At 46.5% G+C, this 21,844-nt stretch overlaps 2 protein-coding genes across 2 annotated transcripts; one reads left to right on the top strand and one right to left on the bottom strand.

Annotated features, from left to right (window-relative positions):
* Positions 1-793: 793 nt before the first annotated feature.
* Positions 794-12,140, bottom strand: PDAP1 (PDGFA associated protein 1). Its single transcript, XM_085861101.1, has 6 exons — positions 11,858-12,140; positions 8,193-8,281; positions 7,253-7,333; positions 6,675-6,796; positions 6,303-6,454; positions 794-1,743 (listed from the first exon to the last, which is right to left on the bottom strand). Exons 1-6 carry the CDS (start codon positions 11,868-11,870, stop codon positions 1,712-1,714), a joined length of 489 nt encoding a protein of 162 aa, XP_085717227.1. The 5' UTR covers positions 11,871-12,140; the 3' UTR covers positions 794-1,711.
* Positions 12,141-12,277: 137 nt separating this feature from the next.
* Positions 12,278-21,654, top strand: BUD31 (BUD31 spliceosome associated protein). The gene is made up of 4 exons (XM_085861103.1): positions 12,278-12,503; positions 17,739-17,861; positions 18,035-18,201; positions 20,754-21,654. The coding sequence occupies exons 1-4, from the start codon at positions 12,410-12,412 to the stop codon at positions 20,802-20,804; spliced, it is 435 nt and encodes a 144-aa protein (XP_085717229.1). The 5' UTR covers positions 12,278-12,409; the 3' UTR covers positions 20,805-21,654.
* Positions 21,655-21,844: the final 190 nt, after the last annotated feature.

Genomic DNA, 21,844 nt, shown 5'->3' with positions numbered 1-21,844 from the left:
TGCCGTTACTTGTGTGGGAGGACGAAAGTCTGAGTCTTCAGGTCCTTGGTGCTTCCAGTCTTGCTCTATGGATGCGAGACTTGGACTCTGACCAAGGATCTGAGACGGAGACTTAATTCCTTTGGTTCCAGGTCTCTTCGGAGAATCCTTGGCTATCGCTGGTCGGACTTTGTGTCCAACGAGCGGTTGCTGAGAGACTCAAATGGGATTTGTTACCTGCATAGTCCGTGAGCGTCAGCTGCGGCTGTATGGACATGTGGCTCGTTTTCCTGACGCTGATCCTGCTCACCAGATTCTCTCAGCGAGGGAGTTTCCTGAGTGGAGGAGGCCAATGGGCCGACCACGTGCCTCGTGGTTGCAGCAGGTTGATCCGCATCTCAGAGATGGGGATTGGCAGGCATCTGCCTGGGGGATGGCCAGACGGACGCCCCTGGAGTACCGGCGGAAAGTGGACGCAGCGACGCGCTGCTCTGGCGCATGCTCCCATACCTAACCTGACCACCCCTTTTCCACAAAGGAAAGAAAATGCCAAGATCGGCAGAAATAAAAAAAAATTTAAACCTGAGGAAATCGAATGAAACTTTCACATACACAACGTCAAAGTGTCGTCATTAATCCCTGAAAGTTTCAGATAGACATATGAATAGATACATCATACACCGTCACTCCATTATGGTATGATCATTAAACTTCCCCATGGATGTGGCCAATGCAAATGCAGAAAAGCTCTTCACAAGATGACTGAATAATGTACGTATGCTGTAAATGTATAGCCACCCCATGAAAAAGAGGCTTTTCACCCTTTTTGTAACTTTTATTACCCATTTACTTTCACCAAACCCACCACACAGTTGTGTACCATTTCATTATCCAATCAAACCAACAACAGGTGTCGAGGCAACACATCCACTGAATAAAACATGATGTTGAACAGTGAGGTGGCTGGCCAGTCGGTTCTGGAACAGGACGGTCTGGACAATGAAAAAAAAAAGTCGTCACAAAGAAAGCAGATGCCAATGTAATTGGTCAAAAGTAGTTTTGTTCTTCCAACCTGCAACTAAACACCAAAGCCATTCCAAAACTCCCAGAAAATGTGTCGCATGAAAAGATTCAAGTACGGCCATCCATCGTCGACACGCTCGACTCTTACATGATGAGCGGACGATGCCGAGCTCGAGCCGTAAACTGTACAGCGCACTGCACAGTGGTCAGGCCACCACGTTGGTTGAGATACAGGGTCAGGTCATCATGAAATATCTGAATTGTAAAAGCTGCTTTAAAGGTTTGAAGGATGACAATCGGACAAGTCCTCGCCCTCATGACAAATGCAAGCGCAGTCACACCGAGCTGGAGTGAATAGCCAGGAAGTGAGGGCGTTCAGAGGAAGTGTTGGTTGGACAGAGGTAAATAAAGTAAAATAGTATGGCTATCCCTGCATCAATAACATCCGCTATGCATTGTGGGTAACAACTTCAGCTTTAATGGTTACAAAACAGCTTTATTTAACAGCACGCAAGTGCGGCCCATGACAGCTTGGCCAAAGTGACATGCGGTGGTACAAGCTTAATTACAGCCACGGGAAGGGAACCGGCGAAGCACTTGGGAAGTGGACGCGGTAAAGAGAAGGCACCCTCTGCAGCCGGCAGCATGGCCGAGGTTTCATCACTAACAAATGGGTGCAAGGCCGTCCGAGAGCTGCCTTGTCCTACCGTTAGGTCTGCTTGTTTTTAATGCTTTCCTTTTCTGTAAGCATGGAAGGAGGGTTTGGTGGGGGCATGTACAAATAGGGAGGGGGGGTGGGGTGATTCGAGGAGTTCATTAACCAGTCAGTAAAACAAGACACGAACGGCGATTCAAGGTTTAAAACAAACTCACGGCATTAGCTTTTCAAAATTGTGTATTTAAAATGACATTTGAAATACCAGAGCCATGATCACGAAAAGTACACGATGAACGTACTTCTGTGTTTAAAACGTATTCCAAGTGTTTTCTGAGAAATTATTATTCAGCCATTTAGATACAGTGCATATAGAAAGTTTACACTCTCTTTCAAAATGTTCACCTTTCGATGCCTCATAGCCTGGAATTAAATTTCATTAAATCATACTCTAACCACCTTTATTTACACATTAAAACCCACAACTTCCAAGTGAAAAACAAATTTCAGAAAATTCATTAAAAATACAAAACTGGAATATATTGTTTGGATAAGTGTCCACCCCCCGAATTAATACTTGATGAAAGAACCTTCGACAGCAATTACAGAGCTGTTAGTCTGTTGGGATAGGTGTGTACAAACTTTGCACACCTTGATTGGGCAATATTTGCCCATTATTCTGTACAAAACTGCTCATGCTCAAAGTTGTGTGGGGAGCATTGATGGAGAACAATCTTCAAGTCATGCCACAGATTTTTTGATTGGTAGTGGGGCAACTTAGCTAAATATAGCACAACAATTGTGCATTTTGTGAGGAAAGCACCAAATTTGGCACACTTGTAGCCTATCATATTATGAACAGATTTGGATATTGGACCATCTCAAATTTTTGATGGCAGTGGAAAATGGCTGCCACAGCCATCAGCGGCTGAATTTGAGATGGCCCAATATCCAAATCTGTTCATAATATGATAGGCTACTAGTGTGCCAAATTTGGTGCTTTCCTCACAAAATGCACAATTGTTATGCTAAGTTGCCCCACTATGGGCCACTCAAGAACATTTATCTTTTTGTTCCTGAACCACTCCAGTGTAGCTTTGGCTGTGTGCTTCAGGTTGTTGTCATGCTGAAAGGTGAACTTTTGTCCCAATTTCAGCTTTCTTGCAGAGGGCAACAGGTTCTCCTCGAGGATTTTCCTCCATTCATTTTCACTTCTATCCTGACAAGTGCCCCAGTACTTGCTGATGAGAAACATCCCCATAACATGATCATGCTGCCACCACCATGTTTCACAGTGGGGATGGTGTTCTTTGGGTGGTGTGCTGTGTTGGGTTTGCACTAAACATAACGTTTTGCATTTTGGCCAAAAAAAGTTACATCTGGTTTCGTCAAACCACAAAACTTTTTGCCACATGACTTCAGAATTTCAGTAGTTTTTCCATAACTCAAATGGCTCAAGGTGTGCTTTTTTGAGTAATGGCTACCTTACCACCCTACTGTGCAGGCCAGTCTTGTGGAGTACTTGGGATATTGTTGTCAAATGCACACAGTGACTAGTCTTTGCCATAAAGGCATGTAGCTCTTTCAAAGTTGCCATTGGTCTCTTGGTGGCCTCTCTGATCAGTGTCCTCCTTGCTTGGTCATCCAGTTTGGAAGCACAGCCTGATCTCGTCAGGATCTTGGTGGTACCATACGTCTTATACTTCTTAATAAGTGTCTTTGACTGTCCTCCAATGGATATTCAAGGCCTTTGAAATGTTTTTATACCCATTCCCTGATCTGTGCCTTTCCATAACTTTATCCTAGAGTTCTTTTGAAAGCTCCTTGGTTCTCATGGTTGAGTCTTTGCTGTGAAATGCACTACCGAGCAGAGGAAACTTACAGGAACAGCTGATTTTATTCTGAAATAATTAGAATCACAACAATTTAACACAGGTGGTGGCCAATTAAATTGGTTTGTGATTTTGAAGGTGATTGGTTACACCTAAGCTAATTTACAATTGATAGTATAAGGAGGGTGGACACTTATCCAACCAAGATATTCTCGTTTTGGATTTTTATTAAATTTTCTAAAATTTGTTTTTCACTTGGAAGTTGTGGGTTACGATATGTGGAAATAGTCTGATTTAATGCAATTTAATTCCAGGCTTTAAGACAACAAAAGATGAAAATTTTGAAAGAGGGTGTAAACTTTGAAGCACTAATTCTATGAGACCAAGATTTGTCCTTTTTCAGTGGAGTTAACAATAAATGGCCAATCATGTTCCTCGGTTTCAGTCTGTGAAAAACGGAACCCTTGTGGAGCCACAGCATCAGGTTACAGACTGACAGAATGGCCTAGATCCAAGAGGTATACACTCGCCTCCAAGCTGTCTAGCCTGAGTTCCAATCCCGACCCAGCTGTAAACTGTCAGCCCGATGTTTCACACACAGGGTGAGTCATCGGTGTGTGCCATTCCCTTGGATGGACGTTAAACTGAGTGTCCTGTCTGCTAGCATTCATTGGTGGATGTTAAAAGGTCCTCATGGTGTCCTTCACAGACAGCAAGTGAGCTATCGCCGGCACCCTGAACAAATTCCAAATTCCTGCTCTAACCCAAAGGGCACTGGATCAGTGGCATGGTGACACCTCAAATAATGATGCTACCACACAGCCTTGTGCTGCATACGAAAAAAAAAAGTCAGACGAGTTGTATTTTTTAGCAGCGTGTCGCATAGCAAACGCTGCTCATAGAGAGCTCGGTGTTTTTCTTCTTCTTGTTGTGAAGACAAAACCTTAACCTCTCGGACTCAGCTCTTTTGGATACAAGATCTGGATCTCCTTAAATACAAAGCTCATGTACACATCCTCGCATTGACGGTGCCTTTTGAGAGAGTCTATCATGAACTTTTAAATATATTCGGACATTTGCTTTAATGTTTTGAAAAGTTCACGTTACTATTTAAAGATTTTTTCCATTTATCGTATTGTAATTTCGTAAATACACGATATATCGTAAATACATTATGACGGGTCTCGCTATTGACTTAATCAAGGCACGTGATGAAATATCGCAAGTTGTTTTATTTATTTATTTATTATTTTTTTTTTTTAGCCGACAAAACCTTAAGGACGCTGCTCTTGGACACATTTGTCCTTGTTTTTTTTAGCAGCGTCTCACGTTGCGAACGCTGCTCAGAGAGCTCGGCGTTGTTCTTCTTCTTGTGAAGACAAAACCTTAATCTCAAGAACTCGGCTCTTGTATATACAAGATCCGGATCTCCTTAAATACCGAGCACATGTACACATCCTCACATTGACGGTGCCTTTTGAGAGCGTCTATCATGAACTTTTAAATATATTCCGACATTTGCTTTAAAGTTTTGAAAAGTTTACGTTACTATTTAAAGATTATTCCATTTATCGTATTGTAATTTTGTAAATACACGATATATCGTAAATACGTAAAGACATTATGATGCGTTTCGCTATTGGCTTAATCAAGGCACGTGACGAAATATCGTAAGTTGTTGTTTTTTTAATTAATTAATTAATTTTTTTAGCCGACAAACCTTCAGGACGCTGCTCTTGGACACATTTGTCCTTATTTTTTAGCAGCGTCTCACGTAGCGAACGCTGCTCAGAGAGCTCGGCGTTGTTCTTGTTCTCCTTCTTCTTCTTGTGAAGACAAAACCTTAACCTCTAGGACTCGGCTCTTGTATATGCAAAATCCGGATCTCCTTAAATACTAAGCACATGCACACATTCTCGCATTGACGGTGCCTTTTGAGAGCGTCTATCATGAACTTTTAAATATATTCGGACATTTGCTTAAAAGTTTAGAAAAGTTCACGTTACTATTTAAAGATTATTCCATTTCTCGTATTGTAATTTTGTAAATACATTATTTATTTCGTAAATACCATTATGACAGGTCTCGCGATTGGCTTAATCAAGGCACGTGACGAAATATCGGAAGTTGTTGTTTTTTGTTTTTTTTTAGCCGACAAAACCTTTGGGACGCTGCTCTTGGACACATTTGTCCTTGTTTTAAGAAAGATCTCAAAAACCTCAATTTGAACCTATTCCTGAAGGGTGGCAACTATGGCATCGTCAACATTGGGGCCATGCTGGGCAGCGATTGACTTGTACAACTGCAAACAAAGGTTCATATTACATACCGGATGTTAATTTTGTCATTCCTTCATCTTCCATATAATATCTTTGAGGGAAGGTTCGGTAATACCAAAGTCGTCTGACGATACAAGAACGACACTGGGTGGGGTTTGCCCTTACACAGCCTTCCCGGCCGGTTCGGACAGGAATTTGAATTTGTTCAGGGTGCCGGTGACAACCCACCTACTCTTGGTGAGACACTGTGGGATGTTTAACATCCACCAACTAATGCTACGAGTTGAGACATGCAGCTTAACCTCCACCCGAGGGAAGGCACACTCCATGATGCTACGCCCTGCCTGCACAACTACGATCAGATGACCTATAGCTGTGTCGGGAAGGCTAGGAGGAAAGCACACCACCTTTGTACCATCAACATCAATGACCGTGATAAAATAGGCCGATGGAATAAAAATATAAAATAAGGGTCAAGTTACGACCACAATGTTAAACATCCTCGAAGAAGAAAGACGATCAAAAATAATTTGCCTTTCTGCTGATCCTCGCGTTTCTTTGCGGCCTCCTCGCGCTGCTTGCGGATAATGGCGAGACGGGCGAGGTCTGCGCGTGCCTGCTCCGTCTTGCCCGCAATGTGTAGCTTTCTGTAGCGTTCTTTTGCTTGTTGCTTTTCCAGCTCTTCCCTGCATGAACGAAAAATAAATCAAAGGAACGGGTAAGCGAGGCAGAGTAGAACATGGCAGGGATACCTTTCGAGGCCACAACATTTGGTCTGACTTCACAAAATAAAAATGAGGCAAATGCGGTAACAAAATCTGGAATAAACAACCAGTCAAGCGCAGACATTTCGGTTGCAATTCCCATTGCACGACAGACATTACACATACAGACAGCCAGCCTCACCTCTCCCTGCGAGAGAGTTCCCGAGGCTGATCCACGTCTAGGTCCGTGACCTTCTTGCTCCGCTGACCGAGGCGGTTTGGGTTCTCGATGTCTATCAGGCCCTCTACGCCTTTATGCTTTGGCTAAACGAACACACACAAGTATCATCTTTAACTGCAACAAGAAAAAGAAAACAAATAAAGATGTCAAACAAAGCAGCTTTACAAGGTAATGGAACAGATGAGAAATTGGACGATGATCAAATGCAACGGAATGAGACCAAGTCCAGGAGGACATAAGCTAAAGAAGAGGTTAGGTCATTGTGCAGGCAGAACAACATTGGAATGTTAGAAATGAATTGAGGATTGGCAAAGAGACCGGCATTGCAAGAGGCTCCAAGGACGATCCAAGCTTGGCGTTCGATAGCGTCCAAAAGAGAAAGGCACACAGCTGGAGCACCTGCCCTCAGTGTATAGCTAGACTCCATGATGGAGTCTCCAAGAGGAGCAACCTTAAGAGTAGAGGGTGGCCCAAACAAACCGAGGGGAGGATTTGTGAAGTTTTCTTGGCGAGCGAGAAAGGAGTGCAAGCAGCCTTACCTCGACCTCATCGCCACTTCCCTCCGAGTCGGAGTGGGAGTCCTGCTGGTTCGCACCGCCGCCAGCTTCCTCATCCGAGTTCTGCGAATCGGCCGCACCAGTGCGATAATCAGCCATGCAATTCTAACATACGACGACTAAATCTGAATGCACTACTTTAAGTTCACTCCCCAAATCATGAGATTTTTTTTTAATGAAAAAGGATTTAAAAAATACAAAAACAAAAACAGAACATCTGAAAAATAACTTCCATCATATGTTTCAGAAAATGGATAAGTTGCGTACACCACTTGTACATTCAATCAAATGTACCATACTCGACAAGAGCGTCGGTGCTGCGGAAGCAGTTCCCAGATGAGGGTTAGGTTGCGTGGTTTGTTTATGTTGGGTGGTTTGGTCACGCTGGACGGTTCTGGTCGGTTTGCCGTAGCCTTTCCACTGGTAGTCGGGGTAGGTATTTGTAATTTGAGGGTGCCAGCGGTAGCTCGTCTACTCTTTGCGAAAAACACCGTTGGATCTTCAACGTCCGCCAAATAATTCCAGCAGACGGGACACCCGGTTTAACATCCATCCGACGTACGGACGGCACACACTGATGTCTCACTCTGCCTGGGAAACACCAGGATGACAGTTTATAACGCTGGGATGGGATGAGAACCCAGGCTCGACTACTCAGAGGCGTGTGTCTACCACAAGGCTCTCCCGCTCACCTACACCAATAATTTTAAAATGTGGGTAAATGGCGAACGAAACTTCGGTGATGGATAAAGATACAACCGATTTTAAAGCAACAAATGGATGACCTCGATTTCCAAAGCACAGGGAATATGGATTGTGGGGGGAGGGGAGGGGTAGGGAAGGAAAAAAATAAAATAAAACAAAACGCACTTCAAAAAAACAACAACATCCACAAAATTTTAAGGGAGGAAGACCAGATCACCTTGGCTTTATCTGCTGCCATCTGTGCTTTCAGTTCTTCTGGGTCGGTGAACTGCTTCGCACGACCCTTGTGACTTCCCTTCTTGCCAGCTGGCAAATGAACAAGAAACACACCGCACACGTTGAGTACCGAGTTCTCTCATAGTAACATTCATAGCGACATTAAAAAAAAAACCAAACAACAAAAAAAGGACACCTTGATAGCTTCCACACTCTCCTCCATCAAAATGAAATAACTAACGGACAAAAGGCAACAGTGTTGTTAAAACAAAGACGGGAACCAATTCTGAAATACCAAATAAAGCCAGCCAGCCTCCACCCATCCCCATCCCAAACTCACCCCATGTAATAACTGTCGGTGTAACAACCACCTCCTCTTCAACGAGTAATCTTTTTGTTGTTGTTGTTGTGAAAAATAATAATAAAGTGACAACCCAAGCCATGTTTTTTTTTAATTTATTTATTTTATTTCGTGCTCTGAGCAAATGATTGCTTGCTTGCCCTTTCTTACATCATCTAAGACTCGCACTCACTGTGATACTTGAAGGCCCGTCCGTACGAGTCAGGTTGTACGACAGTGGGGCAGCGATTTGGGTTGACACATGGAACCAGCTTCTAGAGGCTGTGTCGACCAACACGTCCCTCCGGGGATCCAAACAGGTGGTTCGCCGCAATTTCACGTCATCTCCCATCCTCACCCACAATCTTTATTACCCCCATTAACCCTTCCAATCCCAACCCAGCCCAACCCCATTGCATATCCTTCCCGTTTTCCTGTTTATTCATTCCCTAGCTTAGAGCAGTGTTGTCTCACTGTCAGTTTGGACGCTCTGTCACCTTGCTCAGAAATAATGTAAACATCCCAAGAGGCTTCACCAGAGGAAGCTTCCATACTTCACCTACTCTGCTATTCAAGTTTTCACCCAACCTAGCCCCCCAGCCCCTGCCCCAGGGATCGAGTAAACTTCTCGACCTCGATGGCAACAGGAAATGTCCTCACAGGCTACTCAGGGGGTGTTTTTTGGTGGTTATGAAGTCGTCTACTCTTCTTTGCGAAATTGATACGGCATGTTGGAGAGTAGGACCCCATGAAGGAGGAGGAGAAGTATAACTTTTGACTCTTCAGACGCTTCGGGCTGCCGATGCAAGGTGATCACAAACCCGGACGGGTCGGCACTCCGATGCAGGACATCCGGATGGATCATTCTTCCCCGGAAGATGGTACTCATTTTGTGGACCTCTGATGAAGGACAGGCCGAGTCAACCTACTTCGTGTGTTGCGTTAACGGCATTGCAGGGACTCGAACTCAGGACTCCAATATATTAAGCAAACACCAGGCTTGGACCCCATGCCAGATAACCATATTGAAGCACAGGTCTCTTGAATAACTTGAATGACTTGAATAACCAGGGAAATGTATCCACACCAAGGTGGCTGAAAGTTTGTTTCATCATTCCCAAGGTTCTGTCGGCCTCGTTTGAAGATCCTTGTCCATAATCACCTCAACATCCATTTCTTCTTGCACTTGTTCTCACATTTGATCATGTAATTGATACATCTCCCCATTGTTGCAGTTTCTAAGATTGAACACTCGACATTTGTGAGTACAGGTGAGAGAAACATGCATCACACTCCGTACACACATCAATCATGTACTTCATAACATGGGGTCACAAATGCCCCCCATTGACAACAAAAAGTCTATCGAATCATATTTCCATCATCCCAAGGTTAATGAACAAATCTAACTGGACAGGGAATGTCACAAGTCACATGACTCGCTGCATGTATTATGTATGTAAACGTCCCACAGACCAGCGATCACACAACACATGAACCTGAAACAGAGTGTACGAAATGCGTTTTCAACCATCTCCCAAAACAAAAAATATGTTTCGTTCAATATCAAACAGAACATGGAGACGTATTAAATTTTGCTGTGAAAATGAGTGTACAAACTTAAAATACCATGATGTGTTTACAAACGTGATGGACACGAAATACAGCGATATAGGTGTCCACATACATTCCATACATACAAGCAGTAAACATTTTTTTTGTATACCTTGTCGAGGCTCGTGTGAGAGTTAACACACGTCGCACATCAAGGGGGGCGTGAGACAAGAGGGGCGGGAGTGGGAAGGACAAAACAGTGGGGAATAGAGACATTAGGGGATCTGTGGAAGGGAGAGGGATGGGACGGGGAACATGGGGAATACAGGATGGACATTACAAGGACTTTCAGGAGGGAATGCAGGGAATTTGAAGGAGGTGGGCTTGGGTGGATTAACGGGGGTAGAAAAGATCGAGGATTTGGATGGGGGATGATAAGAGGTGGTGGTGAAAAAGCTGCTTTGAAGACCTGGAGGGAAGAATGGGATTGAATCGAGTGAGGGAGTTTATTCCAAAGGAGGGAAAATACATGCATCCAATACCACTCGGGGGTCACAAGACTTATGATGCACCCAGCACAATAACTCTCAGCGGGTAATGGGGACGCACAATATCTCAATCGAACCGAACCTGGCCCAGCCTCCTCTCCATCCTGGCCCCGAGCCTCCTCTCTGTCCTGACCCTGAGCCTCGACTAGGCTCGTCTCCTCTCCCCTCTGTCCTGCCCCAAACCTAGCCTCGCCTACTCTCTGTCCTGTGCCCGAGCCTCGACTAGGCTCGTCTCCTCTCCTCTCTCTCCTGGCCCAGACACTAGCCTCTCCTCCTCCCTGGTCGTGAGCCAGGCCTAGTTCTGAGCTCGCCCCCGGCCTAGCCCCGAGCCTCGCCTAAAGCCAAGCCTCGTCTCGTCTCCTGCCCGGGCCAGCCCCGAGACTAGTCTCGTCTCCTGCCCGGCCTAGCCCCGAGACTAGTCTCGTCTCCTGCCCGGCCTAGCCCCGAGACTCGTCTCGTCACGTCTCCTGCCTGGGCCAGCCCCGAGACTCGTCTAGTCACGTCTCCTGCCCGGCCTAGCCCCGAGACTAGTCTCGTCTCCTGCCCGGCCTAGCCCCGAGACTAGTCACGTCTCCTGCCCGGCCTAGCCCCGAGACTAGTCACGTCTCCTGCCCGGCCTAGCCCCGAGACTAGTCTCGTCACGTCTCCTGCCCGGCCTAGCCCCGAGACTAGTCTCGTCACGTCTCCTGCCTGGCCTAGCCCCGAGACTAGTCACGTCTCCTGCCCGGCCTAGCCCCGAGACTAGTCTCGTCTCCTGCCCGGCCTAGCCCCGAGACTCTCCTCGTCACGTCTCCTGCCCGGCCTAGCCCCGAGACTAGTCTCGTCACGTCTCCTGCCTGGGCCAGCCCCGAGACTAGTCACGTCTCCTGCCCGGCCTAGCCCCGAGACTAGTCACGTCTCCTGCCCGGCCTAGCCCCGAGACTAGTCTCGTCTCCTGCCCGGCCTAGCCCCGAGACTAGTCACGTCTCCTGCCCGGCCTAGCCCCGAGACTAGTCACGTCTCCTGCCCGGCCTAGCCCCGAGACTAGTCTCGTCTCGTCTCCTGCCCGGCCTAGCCCCGAGACTCTCCTCGTCACGAGCCTTGTTCCCATCCGAGCCTTGAGCATATTCGAACCTAGCTTAGCCTCGCCTCGCGGCCTAGCGCATGACGGTCTCACAGCTTAATTAGGAAAAGCATTTTAACCAAACCACCAAATCCCGGTGAAACCAGGGAAAGGAAACCTACTTCCACGAGGCATCCTCCCGCAGGGACGCGGCTTGTTCAACGAATACGAGATCGATTTCCGCCACTCGGCACAGGCCACGCTGACGACGCAGCAGCGGAGAAAGGCAGGTCAGAGGTCGAGGAGGAAGAGGTGAATGAAGGATTAAAAAAATAATAATAATAATAATAATAATTCTAATCCGCACATTAAATTTAATCAGGTTCCCCACTCGAAGTGTTAGTTCAGAGTGTTGAGTATTTCTAGTGAACGTTGTTGTTTTACCACAGCGCGCGCTCCCACAAAAATAAACGGTTTTTTAAAACTAATTAATTAACTCGTAAACTGTATTTATATTTATGATAATTGTCGCAGGGAAACAATTAATATATCGTTGGTTGTTGGGTTTTCTGGAAGTTTTATTTATTTATTTTAAACGCGTCAGGGGCCTGAGGTGAAGGGTCGACGGGAAGCGAGCGCTCCGTGGTAACCGGGAGGTGTATTGTGCGCGAGTCAACGTACCGTAGTGGTGGTGGTAGTGGTGGTGGTGGTGGTGGTCATTGATCGTTGTTGCGATGCCAAAGGTGAAACGGAGTAAGAGACCTCCGCCCGATGGTTGGGAGCTGATCGAGCCGACATTGGACGAACTGGAACAGAAAATGCGGGAGGGTGAGTCCGCTCGGCTCGTTCATCGTGAATGTTTCACAATGATAATTATACAAACATTTAAATTAATTACCTATTTTGATCACATGTTCTGGTACAATTACAATTTGATACTCGTTGTTACGTGCGAGGAGGTCGTGTTCCACGGTTTGGGATTTAGTTGAGGAATCCAAGTCTTGTTCTTCTGTTCGTCACAGATTTGTCGTTTATGAATTAAAAAAAACAAACAAAAAGATTTCCTGACTCGGTTTTTCCTCCACAAGTAATAAAATTGTCTTGTATCCATTATTTAGGAATTATCTACACGTGACGCAAACGGGGGACACCTGTCCATCCATTCAGCTCCACCCATCCACCTCTCCACCCATCCACCTCTCCACCCATCCACCTCTCCACCTCTCCACCTCTCCACCCATCCACCCATCCACCCCTCCACCCCTCCACCCCTCCACCCCTCCACCCATCCACCCCTCCACCCCTCCACCCCTCCACCCCTCCACCCCTCCACCCATCCACCCCTCCACCCCTCCACCCATCCACCCATCCACCCATCCACCCATCCACCCCTCCACCCCTCCACCCCTCCACCCATCCACCCCTCCACCCATCCACCCCTCCACCCATCCACCCCTCCACCCATCCACCCCTCCACCCATCCACCCATCCACCCCTCCACCCATCCACCCCTCCACCCATCCACCCCTCCACCCATCCACCCCTCCACCCATCCACCCCTCCACCCATCCACCCCTCCACCCATCCACCCCTCCACCCATCCACCCCTCCACCCATCCACCCCTCCACCCATCCACCCCTCCACCCATCCACCCCTCCACCCATCCACCTCTCCACCGATCCACCTCTCCACCCATCCACCTCTCCACCTCTCCACCCATCCACCTCTCCACCCATCCACCTCTCCACCCATCCACCTCTCCACCCATCCACCTCTCCACCCATCCACCTCTCCACCCATCCACCTCTCCACCCATCCACCTCTCCACCCATCCACCCATCCACCCATCCACCCATCCACCCATCCACCCATCCACCCCTCCACCCATCCACCCCTCCACCCCTCCACCCATCCACCCCTCCACCCATCCACCCATCCACCCCTCCACCCATCCACCCCTCCACCCATCCACCTCTCCACCCATCCACCTCTCCACCCATCCACCTCTCCACCCATCCACCTCTCCCCGATCCACCCCTCCACCCCTCCACCCCTCCACCCCTCCACCCATCCACCCATCCACCCCTCCACCCATCCACCTCTCCACCCATCCACCTCTCCACCCATCCACCTCTCCACCCATCCACCTCTCCACCCATCCACCTCTCCACCCATCCACCTCTCCACCCATCCACCTCTCCACCCATCCACCTCTCCACCCATCCACCCATCCACCCATCCACCCATCCACCCATCCACCCATCCACCCATCCACCCATCCACCCATCCACCCCTCCACCCCTCCACCCCTCCACCCCTCCACCCCTCCACCCCTCCACCCTCCACCCTCCACCCATCCACCCTTTCACCCATACACTCCTCCACCCATCCACTCTTCCATCCCTCCACCCATCCACCCATCCACCCATCCACCCATCCACCCATCCACCCATCCACCCATCCACCCATCCACCCCTCCACCCATCCACCCCTCCATTTGGAATTTGTTCAGAGTGCCGGTAATATCTCGCCAACTCATTGTGAAATACACCGTGGGATCCAATGTCCATCAGGTAATGCTGGCAGACTGGACACCCACCGATGCCTCGTCCTTCCTGTGAAGCCCTGGGATTGCAGTTTGTAGCCGGATTGAGATCCAAACCCAGACTAAACGGCTCACAGGTGAGCGTCTACACCTGTACGCTATCTTGCCAGCCCAAAATGAGATTAATGTCATCACGAAGAACTTGTTGGACTTTTCAAGGATTGGTTCACAAGTCTCTCTCTTCAACCATTTTTAAAACCCTCCGGTGACGCAAGCTTACTGTCCATCCACGATTTCATTTGATGATGTCAAGAACCACGTAGCAGGAAGTCTTGTTTTTGTGACTCCAAAAGCAGCCTTTTGCATACCTGGAGTTTGATACCTGTGGTCAATTTACATTTTCATGAAAATTTACCTTAAATTGCTGTTTATACGAAGGATTTTGTGGTGTCCCCACCCACCCCCCCCACAACCCCGTACGAGCCACCATGAAGGATTGTCCTTTCCGACGTATCGTAGTTTCCAGGCAGTGGGACTCTTTCTTCTTGGCCCTGGGAGAGTTTCCTGACGCCATTGAGATCGAAGTGTTGTTTTTTAAAAAAATTCCATGTATTGTTTCTTTTGTGATGCTTCATGAAAAGGGAAAACATCTCGACGTGTCCTCGTACGAGATTACTGATCCATCTCCACAAACGATCCAACGGAATAATAAGAATTGTCCAGCAGATGCCCCAGTGGTTCCTTGCATTGCCAGCAAGGTACCAGCGGTACGGAGGTGCGGTACGGTGGTGCGGCAGCGTCGTACGTATGCTTCTGAGCTGTTTCGTCTGGGTTCGATTCCCAACCCGAATACAAAGCCGTGGGGTCGATGTTTGTCAGGCAGGGCGACGCACCTCAAGGTTTGACGTTCAGCAGTGGTCCTTCAATGGGAATGAGGATCCCGTGCCATCTTTCACGAAGAGGAGGAGAGTTATCACCGGTCGGCATCCTGAACAAATGACATATTCCTCCCCAAATTGTCTCCAGTTCAATGTCAGGCCTGGCCAGTTATCTCATGAAGGACTTTTTCGAGGAACTTTCACGCAGCCAGAGGCCATTAGGCCTATTATGCCCGTGCAATGATTGCCAACCTATGGCCGTTTGTCCGTGCTCTATCCTTTTAAAATGTTGAACATCAAGCAAGTGAGCAGCACAAACCGTTGTTCGAGTCTTCGGTGTGACTCGGACGGGGTTTGAACTGCCGACCTCCCAGACTCTGAGCAGACACTCCAACCATTATGTCACCAAGTGTGGTTATATTGTGCTGTGGAACAAGAACTTTTCTTGGCCAACGCCACAATAGAGTGAGAACAATTGGACCGCTTGGCATGGTGTTTACTTTATTGTTAAGGTCGCTGCCTTGATATCTTAGAGTGTTGAGTTTGAGCCCCTGTCTCGCCGTTCAATAACACCAGGTGGGTTGACTCTTAAATATCACCAGGTGGATGTCGGATCCTAACGTCGTCGCCAAGTGGAAGAAGCAGGGTTATGAAGATCTCTGCTGCTTGCGCTGCATCCAAACTCGAGTTACAAACTTCAGAACCTGTTATCCTTCCAAGGTCTGCAAAACGAGTACCAGCTTACTGGAAACGGGGCACTGCATCAGTGGCACAGCCACGCTCCCAGCGATGATGCAACCAGCAGCCACAGGCTGTGTCCAAAATAATGATTTGGGCCATTAAGGGGTTTTTAGTAATAGTGTGCCACCAAATATGGTAAGTGTAACACCAAGTTAATTCCTGTCTGGGAGCTGGTTACACTTCTCTCGAAGGAGAGAGAGACCAAGAAAACACGACCCTGGGTCTTTGCCATGATTGTAGGGACTTTACTCTTTCGATACCTTATGAACATTGATAACCCATTGTCTGCTAAGGTCAACTGGGGTGCAACCAAGTTTTTTTTTTTTTTTTTTTTTTTTGTTGTTGTTGTTGTTGTTGTTGTTGTTGTTGACCAGGTCTTTGAATGAGCAATTCCACTGATTAAAAACCCAGATGGCTCATTAATCACCTTGAGAGTGATCTGGATGTTGTGCACTTTTGGTCGACAGTCCCATCCGGACAACCCGGGATGCAATACTACAATGCGGCCTGCATGCTTGCCTCTCAGCAATGGGCAACTGTGTGTGCGTGCGTGTTTTTTTTTGGAAAGAGTGTTGAATAAAAGTCGAAGGGCACTCGGTAGAACGCACACCTTCGCCACGCAACGCCTGATCCATGAGAACATATCGGGCCCAATACATTTTTGAGATATCATGCTAGATATCGTTTTTGGCCCGATCTCTCAATGGTGAAGAATCAACTCAAAAATTAAATAATTCTCGTATCCAGATCCTCATTTGGATCTTCACTAAACTCTAATCAGTTTGTCCTTGTCACACACACACACACACACACACACACACACACACACACACACACACACACACACACACACACACACACACACACACACACACACACACACACACACACACACACACAACCTGCCCACCAAATTTCATCCGAATCAATGCACAACTTTTTGAGATATCCTGCTCACAAACCGACAAACAAACAAGAAAAAGATGTTGTGTAGAGCACAATATTTGCAAAATCCACGTCCCCTCTACAAAGGTTTTTAAAATTTTTGTTATTTTTTGTATACCTTGTCGAGGCTCATATGAGAGCTAACCCACAACGCACAGCAAGGGGGGCATGAAACAAGAGGGGCAGGAGTGGGAGGGACAAAACAGTGGGGAACAGAGACATTAGATCTGTGGAAGGGAGAGGGATGGGATGGGGAACATGGGGTGTTAAAAGATGGACATTACAAGGTTACCATGGATACATCAAATTGTCCATTACATTAAGATAAAAATTGGCAATCTTAATCAAAGCCGAGGTCAATCGGATGAAAATTGATGATTTTTTTTTTTTTTTTCAGATGAAATTTGGCGATTTTAGAAGTTTGACCTTTTGACCGTTTGATCTCAAAAATAGTTGGATTTCCCAATTCGGTGACACAATATGCAAATCTTGTTCAAATTTCAAGTCAATCGGTTGAAAAATGACGAGTGAAAAAAATTTGACCTCAAGATGACCTTTGACCTCAATCAATAGGCTTCTCATTTGAGACGACCTCTACAACTTGGTGGTTTCATGACAATCGGTTTTGAATTGTGACCTGTAGGCGACAGACAGACAATCAGACAGATAGAATAACAAAATCGACTGACCAATATACTTGAAAAATCATCGATTTTGTAAGTAACAAACAAAAACAGACAAACAGAAAGGGGTGAAAATGTAACCTCCTTCGACCTTCGGTGGTGGAGCTAACAAAATGTTCCTTTCAGTTGCCAGTGATGTTGCATCGGATTACCTCCTGCAAACGGGTACTCCCGTACTCGCCACAACCCCGGCGGGTCCCAGTTTCCGGTGGTGTGAATTTGGTGTAACTTGTACGAGTGGATACGCAAACTGTGTGTGTTTTCTCGTAGCTGAAGCCGAACCGCATGAGGGGAAGCGTCGGGTGGAATCGCTGTGGCCGATTTTCAGGTTGCACCACCAACGTTCACGTTACATCTTTGACTTGTTCTACAAACGACATGCAATCAGTCGAGGTGACTTCTGAGTTGATTTTCACACTCTCCCTTCGGGTATAATTGGCTCCATTTTATTTATTTATTTATTTATTTATTTATTTATGTTAAACAGCCTTATTCACCATGTACGCTTGAAAGGACAGATGTATGAGTCTCACGGCTCTTGTTCTGCCACGCCTTTCCTTTCGCAGAACTGTACGACTATTGTGTCCGTGAGGGCTACGCAGATCCGAACCTCATTGCCAAATGGAAGAAGCAGGGTTATGAAAATCTCTGCTGCTTGCGCTGCATCCAGACTCGAGATACAAACTTTGGAACCAATTGTATCTGCCGCGTACCAAAGAACAAACTGGAGGAGGTATGGTGGTGGGGATCGTGTGTGAGGATGGATGTACTTGGGGTTAATAGGGGCCTGAGAAGTCGGAAGAGAGGTTGCTGGTTATTCTTAGAGGTAGAATAAACAAATTAGTCCTCGCGAGCTGACCATCCAGGGAAATATGATGTTGTACTGGTATTGTTCTATTGTCTTTGCTACTTTGAGTGCTTTTGCTGCAATATGGGCCAATTTGTTACCTCCGCCACAAAAGGTGGACGGAGGTTATGTTTATCAGGATATCTCAAAGTTGTGGATGGATATGGATGAAATTTGGTGGACAGGTTGGGTGTTTGACAAGGAAAAATTGATTCAATTTTGGTGAAGATCTGGATATGGCCATTTCATTGGGGGTACAAAACGTAAACTGTTTAGCCTTGTTGAGGTATGCACTCAAGCAAATGCCATTCCAGTTTATTTTGTGCACAAAAGTTCTCCCTACCCTCGCTTCTCTATACATTTTCCACCCACCTTTTCTTATTTATGTCAATTATTTTTATAACACCCACCTATAACACCTATATATAACATAACTACCAACACCTCCCCCCCCCACTTCCCCCGCATTTCACCCCCCCCCAATTCATTCTGAAGGAGAAGCGCACTCGGTGGAGCACATACCTCCGCCACGCAATACCTGATGCATTGGAAAATATTGAACCCAATAACTTTTTAAAATATCATGCTATATATCTTTTTTGGCTCTCTCTCTCTAAATGGTGAAGAGGAGGGGGAGATTGGGACCATACTCTGTGCAGAGCTTTGGTGCTGCCAAAGCGGTCTCCTTGGCTATTGGGCACAATCCTGGACGAGTCGCCACTCCGACACAGTATACCAGCATGCTGGCACTCATTTTGCCGACCTCGGAAGGATGACAGGCCGAGTCAACACTACCTGGTATTTATTCAACAGCTGAGCGGGATTTGAACTCGGGACCCTAGGATCCAAAGCCCACCACCCTCACCATTAAGCCAACACCAGGCATACAAATGGTGAATCTTAAAAAAATTAAATAACTCGTATTTGGATTCGGATCTTCACCGAAATTGAATAAATTCTTCCGAGTCACACACCCAACGTGTCCACCAAATTTAATCCTGATCCGTCGACAACTTTTTGAGATTGCGCACAGACAGACAGAGAGGGGTGAAAATGTAACCTCCTTCCACCTTCGGTGGCCGAGGTAAACTAGAACGGCACTCAGTAGAGCGTTTACCTCCGCCAGGTTAAACAGTTCACTTTTGTATCCCACTGATTGGCTGGATCTGGATCAAGACCTGAAACCAAAATCAAAGTGGCTTGTTCTTATCACCTATCCAACTCATCTGCCAAGTTTTGTCCAAATCCGTCCATCACGTTTCGAGATATCGTTTTTGGCGCAATCTCTCATTGATGACTATCTCATAGACAGACAAACAGACGACAGGGTTGAAAACATAACTTTCGACCACTTTCGATGGCGGAGGTAACCAGAGTGAAGTTGATGGCACGCCGTCTCAAACCCCCACGCTTCCCACCAAAGGCAAAATTGAAAGATGGCAAAAAGTTCCACCAGGAATGACCCAATGTTAAATTGTGAGTGAAAACGATTTTCCCGTTTTGACCCCTGCGACCTAAAGTCCCACCCCACTGGGGCATGAACCCAAAGGTCAAATCCCCCCAAAATCATTGTATATTTCATGTGTCCCCACAATGTTGATTACATGCACAAAGTTTCATTAAACTTTTTTTTTTTTAATGTTCCTGTAATTGCATTTTTGGGGGTTTTTGGCCCTGCCCCAGGAGCATGGCCGAAAATGATACCGCTCTTGCACATTTGCGTCATGTGGTGTTCATAACTACCAAGTTCGGTGAATTTTTGCCTGACTGTTGAGGAGATGGATGAACAGAAGAACAGACAGACAGACTGAGCCGATTACAATATCCCCCCCCCCATTTTTTTTTGAAAACGCATGGGAATAATAATCATACCAGACTTTGTGGCATTGTGAGTAGAGCTTTCACCCTGAGTCTGGGTGGTCGGCGGTTTGATTCCGACCTGTCATACCAAAGACTTTAAAAATGGTACGTTCCGATTCCTCGCTGGTGAAGATCTGGACACGGCATTTCAAGATAGATAACAGGCCAACCTCTGGGTTGGTATTGAGGGAGATTACATGATATATATATATACACACACACACACACAATGCATTGTGCAGGTGAGCCGGTGGGGATTTGGGAGATTTAACCTGAAAGAAACCGCTCATCCAGGTTCACACGGAGCACTGCGGTGCCGGAGAATGCAGTTGGTTCGGAAGTTTTAAGAGTTCAATGGTCACGTTTATCTCTTATTAACTGTGTACTGTGTTGTCTCTCGTCTCCGTCTGAACCTCTGCACCTGATTGTTTCTGTGCCGGCTCTTCCATGAGCCGCAGACCCTGAAGAATCAAATTGGTTACGTTATGATGTTCAGACAAGTTTTTAATCATGGACACGGCACGGTTGTCCTCATTTGTAATGGACTACACCACGCCCCTCCTCTCCACGATCCGTAGGGGAAGATTGTAGAGTGCGTACATTGTGGATGCCGGGGCTGCTCAGGCTGAGGTCATGCCGGAAGATTTGGAGCTCGGACGAGAGAATATGGAGGAGATCGGAGATCCATGCTGGAAGAAGAGACAAAAGCCAGAATTCACACTGTTGTGAATGTTTTTTGGTGGAACTTTAAATCCATCCCCACCCTGAACTCCCCCCCTCCCCCACAACCCCCTTATCAGAAGAATTCTGGGTGACATCATAATTTAGACACCAATTTGTCAAAGCTTGTTGGTTGCCTGTTGTCACTTTGTAAGTTCCGTTTTATCCGACCTTTCCCAAGCTTCGATGATGACGTGAAGTCTGCAACGGGTGCGTCGTGTCATTTAAAGGAACATCTATTCCGTCGTTGCCTTTACAAGTATTGCATCACGTGATGTGTCCACCGACGCTTTGTTTGCATGAAATGGAGCTCGTGGGGTGCAGGGGTGGCGGCATTCACTTTTAACCAGAATTTGTACCGCATCAGGTATAATATGGCATCTTAAGACGTGTGCAAGTGTCCTCTGTCTGCAAACCAGTCATGTTGTTTGTATCTCTGATGTTTCTTCGATACTCATTGAGATTGGTGTCAGGAAGTTGATGATTTGCTCAAAAATGTATTAATATTATATTTGAACAGAATTTGTGATGACAGGTTAACAAACTCGTACCATATACCACGGTCCTTACTTGAACCACGTTGACTTTATTTCATTATAATTTTTTGAGGAAGTCGAGTCAAAAGAGGTGTATCGAATCGTCTTTGTTTTGAAGTGCTTTTGGTTTTAACTTCCTCCTTTTTGGGTCTCACTTTTATTTCCTGAGTAATATGTAAATGTTTCCTCGTTGTTGAATAAATGTCACGTCTCATTATTTTGCCACCGTTGTTTTGTATGTGTTTATTTTTTTCTTTTAAAGATGATCCTTATTCTGATTTGAACGAGAACGAAGTCGACGCCGCACCCCTACGCTTCCCACCCAAAGCAAAGTTTAAAGATGGCAAAAAGTTCCACCAGGAATGACATAATATCAAATTTTGAGTTTAAAAAAAAAACAACTTCTGTTTTGA

The sequence above is a fragment of the Eptatretus burgeri genome, chromosome 17 (assembly GCF_056783735.1).
Source record: "Eptatretus burgeri isolate ZD-2024b chromosome 17, Ebu_testis_v1, whole genome shotgun sequence".
Lineage (NCBI taxonomy): Eukaryota > Metazoa > Chordata > Myxini > Myxiniformes > Myxinidae > Eptatretus > Eptatretus burgeri.
This window is presented reverse-complemented; position numbering and strand designations above follow the sequence as displayed.